This window comes from Nematolebias whitei, chromosome 2, assembly GCF_014905685.2.
Source record: "Nematolebias whitei isolate Nwh7 chromosome 2, NemWhi1, whole genome shotgun sequence".
Taxonomy (NCBI): domain Eukaryota; kingdom Metazoa; phylum Chordata; class Actinopteri; order Cyprinodontiformes; family Rivulidae; genus Nematolebias; species Nematolebias whitei.
In genome coordinates, this window is record NC_056499.1 from 35425483 (window position 1) to 35435884 (window position 10402).

A 10402-nucleotide genomic window follows, 5' to 3' on the forward strand; every position below is an offset into this window, starting at 1 on the left:
TTATTATTATTATTATTATTATTATTATTATTATTATTATTATTATTATTATTATTATTATTATTATTATTATTATTATTATTATTGATATTGTTATTATTGTTATAATAATGATGATGATGATGATGATGATGTAGTAGTTGTTGTTGTCATAAGTCTCACTGAGTCACAAGAACTCATTTACAAGAGAGACCTGTTTTAGACAGACAACATATAAAGTATAGACAATAATTCAACAAAAAGCAATTAAAATCAAATAAAAGAAGTTCTAAACACAGTTAAATGGAGGTGCCATATGAAATAAGGTAAAATACTAAAAACAACATATTTGCTTTGATATTTCTATTGACATTATCAGTTTAAAATCCCTTAAGGAGATCCAAATTGATAGCTTCAGATCTTATTTATTAAATGTGCCAAACTTACAAAGACATACCCGGAGACCTAAATGTCTGTTTTTATTATGTTATTTTTTGTTTTTTACAAAACATTTATTACAGCTTATTACATCTTAGCACCAGCAAACTGGGTTTTTCCACTATGCAGTGTGCCGTTTGTTTTGGTGGCTCCTCAGATTGAAGAAGTCCTTTGGATGACGGACAAAATGTCTCGGCGATAAAAAGAAACTGTCCAGATGACCTGACTGAACATTGTTGGATTTTTACCTGGATTATTGAGCATGAACTTTGGTATTACAGCTTATGTTGTGTAAATTAACACAGGTCCTTTCCAAATATTCTCATGAATTTCTAGATTGTAACAAGTGTGAATACTTTTGCAACCTATTCTAAACCTACCAACTATTCCTTGAAGTACTTGGGTCATTTGTGTGCATTTTCAGGCTTGGAGGACAAATATTTGTTCCCTGCTGAGTCTTTATCATTTCAGTCCATTTTCTCAGAAAATGGCAAATGGTGTTAAATGACTCTTTATGCACTGAGAGCCACACAAGCGACCCTTTGACATGAAGCATTGTTGTTTAAATTTTCTTCCCGGAAAAGCTTTTAGCAACTTACGGTACTCCGTCATCAGAAGTCATAATAAATGTCTTGTAACTGTAAGAGCAAACTTTGGAGGCGCATCCTTTAGAAGAGTCTAAAACATAAAGTAGATACTTGCAGATGTGCAGAAGTGATGAAAGGAATCAAGTTTCCTTTGCTAATTCTGTTATCATCTTGTATCAGTGAGGCTTGAAATGTTTTATTGAGATGCAACGGCCAAAGAACGAGAGCAGGAAGATGTATTATCTTTTGTTTTTTTGAAAGTACGAAGTATTTGACAAAGGGATGCTGCTGCAGTGCAAGATGGTTTGATTTGTGTGGAATACACCATAAATATCACAGCCTACTTTGCTTTATAACAAGTAAAAAAACTAACTAATTTATAGGATTTACATTTTCCTAAGATAAAAATAACTGATCATGAACTTAAATAAATTAAACTCTCTTGTTTTAACATGTTTAATACATGCTACAGTTATTAAGATAAACTCCCAATAACTACATTAGTTATAAATGTGTATCCCAGCGGTTTTATTTATTGGCGCTCATAAGGAAAGTCTGTTTTATACATGCAGTAAGGGAGCTCGTTTCACTGTATTGTCATCAATTCCTTCATCCAGACAGGTCAGTGCAGAGCTGGGGGAGTGGGGCATTGAGTAAGTCTGGCTCTGCAGAAGTGCCTTTACGTAACATAACAGGCTGCACACACAATGTCATCGCTATTTAAAAAGATCAGAGTTTTTGCTGAAATCGGTGCCGAGGATTTCCACTAAACAGGAAAGTTTTTTGCTCATCACAAATCTTTGCACACGTCTGCAGTTTTTATATCATCTCTCTGTTCATTTTGGCTGTCCATTTTCTCCTGACACTCCTAATATTTCACATGTTTTGTACTTCAGAGTAAAATCCCTGGGATTGGCTTCTTGAAGATCCATGCTCCTTGGAGTGTTTTGTGTCGAGAGGCTGAGTTCATGAAGCTCAAGATGCCAACGAAGAAGGTGCTCCATTCGTCCAATGATTACCCTCTGGCACGATAAACCGTTGTGCTTCAACCTGAATTTAAATTCTGGATCATCCGTTTTTTTGTGAAAGTCACATAGATCATATATTGGCACAATATACAAAGTACAAAGTATCTAACCTCTTCGAGAATTTACAGTTGATGAAATTCTCCACTCAGCATGTTTTCTGCCTTATTACAAAAGAAAGAGCTCCTTGCAGCAATTCTTTCTTACAGTGCGTGTTGATTTAAGCCTTTATTCGTTCAGGGTTATTTAATATAGCACAATAGTATCACCGCATCAGGAAAAAAGAGGCCTAATATCTTATCTGCTGCTTTATTATTTAAGATTGTTGCCTGCGTCATGTTTTGTTTCTAAATTGCTGTGCCCACATGGTTGGAAGGAAAACTTCTGATTAACATGTTCTTTCACCTCAGAGCTCTTTAAACAGAGGCTTCAGGTACAGAAACATGTGCTGCTGCTAATCCTGCTAGCCAAGGAGCTTTATATTTCTTTATCAGTGCTCCAATGGATGCAGGGGTGTGCATGTATTCCTATAATAAAGCTAAGCTCAACCAGCTGACCATAGTTTCTCCTTTAAAATCCTTTAAAAATAAAATACTATGTCAGAATACATTGGAAATCCGTTACTTTTCTTAAAATTTTCAAGGGTGTGGGCTATAGCAGTTGTGTTGAATAGCATTAGAAAGGTAAGAAGTTAAGTAAACAGCTTGGCTGTCACTACCTGGTGTTTAAAATAAACAAAACATTGTGTCTTTTGCTTTAATTCTTTCCATTTGCCCATTTAACCAGACATTCAATCTTAAAAAGTACTGCCTCTCCCTAATAAATAGTCCTTTTGTTGGTAAATTATTAAGACCTAAACTTTATTCTTTACTAGATATAACATCGTCCTCTTAGTCACCTCGCAGATTATACAGTGGATGCACTTTCAGCTGACAGCCTTCTAATGTACAAGGAGACGTCTGTTCATGTGTATTTATAACATATTGTTACTGTGACATAAGTGAAGCAGACCTTTTGTTTCTTTCCCAGGTTTATGAGGTTAAACAAGGCAGCAATCTGGTAGAGAAGGTCCGTCTGTTCATTCACAAAGTCACGGGTCCTCTCCACCCCAAAGTGGACGCCAACCGACCACAAAACGTCAAACCTCTGTCTCATCCGTTTTCCAGGGAGAAAAGGCATTTGTGAGTAAAATCTCGTCATAATCTTCATAGGCAGCACAGTGGCTTAGTGATTAGTACCGTTTCCTCACAGCAAGAAGGTACTGGGTTCAGTTCCCAGTTTGGTTCTGGGTGGAGTTTGTATGTTCTCCTGGTGTTTGTGTGGGTTTTCTCCAGGTTCTCCGGTTTCCTCCCACAGTATCAACAACATGCACGTTAGACTGCCTTCAGGTCCAGACATCACTTGAAAAATAGATCTGTCCACACAGCATCCACATGCACAATTGTTGCGCAATGCACCAGCACTACGCTCTCTTTTCACAGCCTGATTAACTGCTGCACTCTATTTTTTTCCTCATCAGTAAACTTAATGCCTTCTCCTCTACAAGTAGATTAACACAATTTTATTTTGTGCATTCTTATTTAGTTTTGTTTGTGCTGTATGATTCATAAAATAACATCAAAAGCCTGAGACCGACCCGGCCCACCCATCCAGCACATTATTTTGGCCCAAATTTCAGGTCGGGCACAGGTTAGATATCGCAATTCTAGTGTGAAGACAGGAGTTGGAGTAACTGACCAGGTGGTGCATCCACAACTACCTCACCCTGTAGGTGGAAAATCTCAAGGAAATAGTTTTGAACTTTAGGATAGGAAGCAGTGCTGCTGAAACATCAATAGTACTTCCATTAAAAAAGTCAACAGCACTAAGTTTCTGGGGGATGCTTATTGCAAACGGCATGACCTGGACCACTAACACCACTGTCTTCATCCAAAAAGCCCAGCAACACCTTCGCTTTCTGCATGGACTCAAAAGGCCAAATCACCGACACTCATCATGACAACATTCTACACAGGAAGAGTCGAAAGCATCCTGACCCACTGTATCATCGTTTGGTATGACAGCTGCGCCGCTGCAGAAAGAAAAATCCTGCTGAGAACAGTGAGGGCAACAGAGAAGATCATTACCCCCTCCCTGCCAGAACATCTTCCAGACTGTGCAACAGTTATTTTTTTTCCCCATCTCAGGTCAACAGAACAATAAACTCCCGTAAAAATCTGCCCCCCTTTTCCTGTCATACACTAAATAAATACGCATTTATAAAAACAATGCAAAGCATCAAGCATTTTTTTTATTGACATATCCAATATTAAATACTTCATGGGATGCTTTTGTGCATATTTTTAAGGTATTTTTGTGTTATGAAAGTGTTTTATGGTGTGAACATCTGTCATACAGTATGATTTCTTGTTATGTGTGCATCATGATCTGTGGAGAATGATACTACTTTCATACGCTGAAGGCGTATGAGGAAAGTAACAAAGTTAACTTTGCAACGTTGAAGTATCGTTACTGTTTGCACTAAACGTACAGTAAGTAATCTGAAGTTGGATGAAGAGACGTGACATGGATAAATCTGATCTAAGATCAGTCAGTTGAGAAACTACCATTTGTCTGAACAGCTCCTTGAAGAGATTTAGAAACCTGGAGGCACCAAACAAAGTGACAGGGTTTATTGTTTTCCAGAGGTTTTGAATACATAGTAATATACACTCCTGCATGCAAAAATAAATAAATAAATGTGTCAAACTCACATTTTTATCCAACTATTATTTGATAAAATGGCATAAACCTATGCAATGTTTTTTGGATTATTCTACAGTTACCATCTGAAAATGCTTAAAATGACTTTTGGTTTCATATAGTTTGGTAAAGTCCTTTTAACTCATCATTTTGGCTCCTTCTGAACACGCTGCTCTGCAGTCCTGGCTGCCTGTTCATTTTGGGATTGATGTTAAAATTCTCATTGGTTTTTAAAACTGGTTTTGGTTTATGAACCAGGGCATCCCCTCAGATCCACTGGTTCCTCTCCTTTAGCTGTTCCACAGAGCAGAACAAGAACTTTTGGTGCTTCTGCTTTTAGTCTTTACTCACTGAGACTAACTTCCTGCTGCTGGATTAAAGAGGAGTCTCTAATCTGGATACGGCATTTTTCAGTCGGGTCAACTGGACATTTTCTTTTTTTTGTGCTGAAACGTTTCGCTTTCGATCCGAAAGGCTTCGTCAGTCAAGGAAACACAACACAAAACTGATTCTTCCCCCAACAGCTTACTCCAAAGTGGAACAAACCAGTTATGTTGGTACTAAGATGGTGTCCAGATGACCTGACTGAAAAATTTCAGATTGTATACCTGGATTATTGAGCATGGACTTTGTTGTTTTCAACCAGTTTGACACGACTATCAACGAGGAAGAGGGCCAGAAATGGAGGATGGGCGGGCCAAAGACACCATCTGAACTGCTGCACTCTATTTTTTTCGACTACTGGAGCATGGACTTTGTTGTAATCTGGATACTTTTACTGGAATATTTTTATCTTATGGGATAGCTATCTTCGTTGCCAACTTTTTTCTCCACAGTAAAGCACATTGAGTTACATTTAACTTGTTTGACAGGTGCAGCTTGATTTAATGACATGCTTCAGAAATCCACGCATACAGAAAAATGAACACCTGCATTTGTCGTGAATTTAAAATTTAATGAGCGAATGACTAGCTACTGACATAAGAACAAAATGAAAGCTAAGAGCTCTCATTTTCTGCTTGTAAAAAGATGAGTTGCAATAAATTAATGAATTTTAAAAACTGGATTGGGGTCAAAATTAATTTAAAGATGTCGTATTTATTAATTTTTTTCTGCTCAAACATATTTGAGCAGCAAGAATTTCCTCTCGGAGCGTCGGATATGTCAAGTTACATTTGTCTGATGCATAAAATATATTTGATGAAAACCATTTCCAGCAGTAAAACGGTAAAGAAAAGAAGTGCTAACCCACATTATTACCAGCACAGAGTCATTTGAATACACAGCTTTCTCTAAACAGCCTCTTGAAATATTAAAGCCCAGCATGGAGAAGGAATAAACACGGACGGGTGAGACGAGCCCATAAAGCTGTCCGAGTTAAATATGGCAGAAAGGCTTCGGAGCGATGATGTCTGACTGCATCCTGTTGAAGCCCCCATCCCTCACTTAGTCACCCACACCCCCCCTTCCGGCCAACAAACAGCAAGTCTGACTCACAGGACATTTACATTTTCTGAACACTGAGAAGGAATCACAGCTTGAGTGACAGAATTGTGGATTCACTGTCCACAGATGTCGGGACTTGGTGGTTGCAGCATGTTTAGTCCTGACTAGTGAAGCCGCCTTCATACGCAGCGCTCACAGAAGAAGAATGTCTTGCCCTCGGCCTGCTGGGATGTATGGAGGAGAGAGTGGGCAGTGAGCGGCTATATTTACAGCTCTGACTAACAGCTAGCAGGAGATCTCCCTCCACACCTTCCTCTCCTCGTCAGACCTGAAACCACTCCAGGCCAGGTCCCTGAGATTAAATCTGTTTACAGATTCAACTTTAATCTGGTTTTCAAAGCTCTTCAGCTGGTTTCATTCTTCTGCACTGTTACAGTTCTGTTGGATCTTGACCACACACAACTACACACAGATTCAGTAATCTCTTCGCTCAGACTGCTCATATGAGGACTGGGGGTAAATCCAGAGCTCAAATCAGTCAGATTATAGGTTGTTGTGTCAATCTGTCACATCCAGGACATCCTGCTTTGTTTTGATGGAAACAATTTTCAGTTCAATTCAATTCAGTTTATTTATATAGCACCAAGTCACAACAGAAGTCATCTCAGGGCACTGAACAGAAACATTCATATATAAAAATAATAATTTAACATTATTTATCTGAGGAGCAGACTGCTTTGAGTTTAACTCCATCACAGACTCTCATCTTGAGCAAACCTGAAGGCGACAGTGGAAAGGAAAAACTCCCTCATGAGGAAGAAACCTTTAGCAGAACCAGACTCAGGACAAGTGGTCATCTGCTTCAACTGGCTGGGTTTGAGAGGAACAGGAAGAAAGAACAGATACACAATGGCAGGTCAAGAATCGCATGTTAAGTTAGAAATAGTATCAAATTAGACTGCAGGCTTACTTGTGGTTCCTAGAGTTTCCAAAAGCAGAATGGGAGGAATATCTTTCAGTTATCATGCTCCATTCTTATGGAACCAACTTCCAGTTTCTGTCCATGAGGCTGACACATTGTCCAGTTTAAAGGCTGGGCCTAAGACTTTGATTTTTGATAAATCCTATAGGCAGTGCTGGCCTGTTATGCTGCTATAGGCTTTGACTACTGGAGGACAAATTGACCTCATTTCTTAAAATTAACTGTTAAAATTGAATAGTTTTCATTTGATATTATTTCTATCTCAATATGTGATTCTTGATCTGCCATTGTGTATCTATTCCTCCCAAACCCAGCCGGTTGAAGTAGATGGCTACTTGTCCTGAGCCTGGTTCTGCTAAAGGTTTCTTCCTCATGAGGGAGTTTTTCCTTTCCACTGTCACCTTCATGCTTGCTCAAGATGAGTCTGTGATGAAGTTAAATTCAAAGCAGTCTGCTCCTCAGATAAATAATGTTAAATTATTATTTTTACATATGAAAGTTTCTGTTCAGTGTCCTGAGATGACTTCTGTTGTGACTTGGCACTTTATAAATAAACTGAATTGAAAAATGAAAACTATTCAATTTTAACAATTTAATTTAAGAAAATGAGGTCAATTTGTCCTCCACTAGTCTAAGTTTAAGACAGCATAACAAGCCAACCCTAATTATAAGATTTATCAAAAAGTAAAGTCTTAATCCCAGTCTGAAAACTGGACAATGTGTCAGCCTCACGGACAGAAACTGGAAGTTGGTTCCACAAGAGAGGAGCCTGATAACTGAAAGATCTTCCTCCCATTCTGCTTTTGGAAACTCTAGGAACCGCAAGTAAGCCTGCAGTCTGAGAGTGAAGTGCTCTGTTAGGAAAACATGGAACAATAAGATCTGTAATATAAGATGGAGCTAGGTTGTTGAGAGCTTTGTAGGTTAGAAGTAAGATTTTGAATTCAATTCTGGATTTGACAGGGAGCCAGTGGAGAGAAGCTGAAACTGGAGAGATATGATCTCTCCCACTAACTCCAGTTAAGACGCTGGCAGCAGCATTTTGGATTAACTGAAGATGTTTTAAAGAAGTATTTGGACACCCAGATAACAAACCTTTGCAATAATCCAGTCTAGACGTGACCAATACATGGACCAGTTGTTTTCCACTTCGACCATTGTTGGTATGTTTTGTTGACTTATGGTATTTTGCATAAAAATTGAAAGAAAACAAAAATTACATGTTCATTATATTTAACTGTGTCTTCCTTTCATGGTCACTGGTGCCCATATCCAGCAGTCATTGTGTGGGAGGTGGGGTACACCCTGGACATGTCTCCAGTCCATCACAGGGACACATGGAGACAAACGAGACAAACAACCATTCACTCTCTCACTCACACCTAGGGACAATTTAGAGTTACCAATCAGCCTAACATGCATGTTTTTGGTCTGTGGGAGGAAACTGGAGTACCCAGAGAAAACCCACGCATGCACGGAGAGAACATGCAAACTCCACCCAGAAAGGCCCCGGGCCAGGATTCAGTCTGACAGTCTTCTTGCTGGGAGGCGACATGTCTAATAATAAAAAATAAAGTATTTTAGTATATATACTACTGTATTCCTGAATAAGGAAAACTGGTTTAAGTTAATCAGGATAAATTGTGTGTACCGAAACCATCGTATTCTGACTCCTCAAAGGTGATCTTGCTGTTTAAAGAACAAAAAAAAAAAAGTGTGAACTTCACATGTGGAAATCTCATATTTTCACATGTGAAGATGTGTTCAGTTAAAAATGTAGACTTCCTTGAAGGAATTCATCAATCATTGAAAACACCGTCAGCTACAGCTGTTGGCTGTGGAGGCCATCTTGACTGGAACTGACTCCAAAAGTTTATCAGTTAATAATGTATATCTATTGATTACTTTGAGTTTTATTCAAACCTATCCAGTGACTGATGAAATATTTTGGTTATTGACAAACCAACGGATGCAGGAACGATACCAGAGTTCCGTGTAACATCTCTGTAAGCCTGTTGTCAATTCTACGCCCTTGCAAGTCAAACTGGGTTGAAAAATTTTATTGGATCCTCTGAGTGGCTTATTTGAGTAACGAGTTGATGAAATGATAATTAATGTATCCAACAGTATCATACGATGGTAGTTATGTTCTCATGGACACCTTCCACATTTCATGGTGGGACCACCATAATGCAGGTTTTACATTTCCAACGTTCACTCCCTCAACGTTCCTCATGTTATTAAACGTAAAAGCCTTGGTAAATTTGTGTGGTGTTTTGTAAGAGTTGTTTTGTCTGGAGCTCTGGATTTTGAAGTAAAAAGTCTAATTTTTACATCCAGGTTTCGTTTTAATTCTCTACATTTTAAATTGAAGCGTGACCCATTTTTGTTTGTTCCCAGGTTTGATCTGTCTGACAGAGACAAGTTCTTTGACAGCAAGACCAGAAGTTCAATAGTAAGTATTCATAGTGATCAGCTGTTTAAGGGTGTGTTTTTATATTTACAGTCTAAAAGTAAATGACTGTAACATTCATGTTCATATAGACATGTTTTTCTACGTCTAATAAACATTTTCATCCATCTTGCTTCTTTAAGTAAGGCAGCGACTGCTAGGGCTCCACACAAACGCATAAACACCTACACAACTACCAGTACCTCACTAATGACTACATAATGGGATTGGCTTCACAGTATTGGATGGAGCAGCTCTTTGCTGTCGGCTGTGCTTCAGCTCACATCAATAAAACTCAGTTCAGTTCTTTGTATTTTAGTTTCTAAAGCCAGAGGATGAAACTCTGGTGTTTGCCTGCTTTATTTGCCTGTTAATTTTAATTTCTTTTGTTGTATTAAACTTAAAAAAAAGTAATCTGCAGCTGCATTTCACCTGTCTGTCTTTTTAATGTGCTTTTATTGTTTCTCCAGGTTTATGAGGTACTGAAGAGGACAAGATGCACAAAAGCCAAGTATTCCATGGGTAGGGCATCTGATTTTACATAGAGTTTATAAAAAACCGCTTTGTGTTTACAATTGTCCCTCGCTTCTTCGCGGATGGCTAACTTGCTCTATCGCTGTTTTTCAAAATAAGATTGGACATGACACACAATTGGCTGATTGATGGATGAGCCGCATGATCAGCATGGCATTTTTATTTAAAATCAATTATTTTAAATAGTTTAGCACCTGCTGCACCTGTGTGCAGCCCA

At 38.4% G+C, this 10402-nt stretch overlaps 1 protein-coding gene across 1 annotated transcript in view; it reads left to right on the top strand.

Moving 5' to 3' along the window:
• The window catches only part of LOC119426724 (anoctamin-1-like), a 28111-nt gene extending 17915 nt beyond the window's left edge, over positions 1-10196 (top strand). Inside the window, exons 4-7 of the mRNA XM_037694310.1 lie at positions 1901-1999; positions 3059-3210; positions 9600-9654; positions 10122-10196. Coding sequence (XP_037550238.1) covers positions 1901-1999; positions 3059-3210; positions 9600-9654; positions 10122-10196 — 381 coding nt within the window. The remainder of the gene's footprint in view (positions 1-1900; positions 2000-3058; positions 3211-9599; positions 9655-10121) is intronic.
• Positions 10197-10402: the final 206 nt, after the last annotated feature.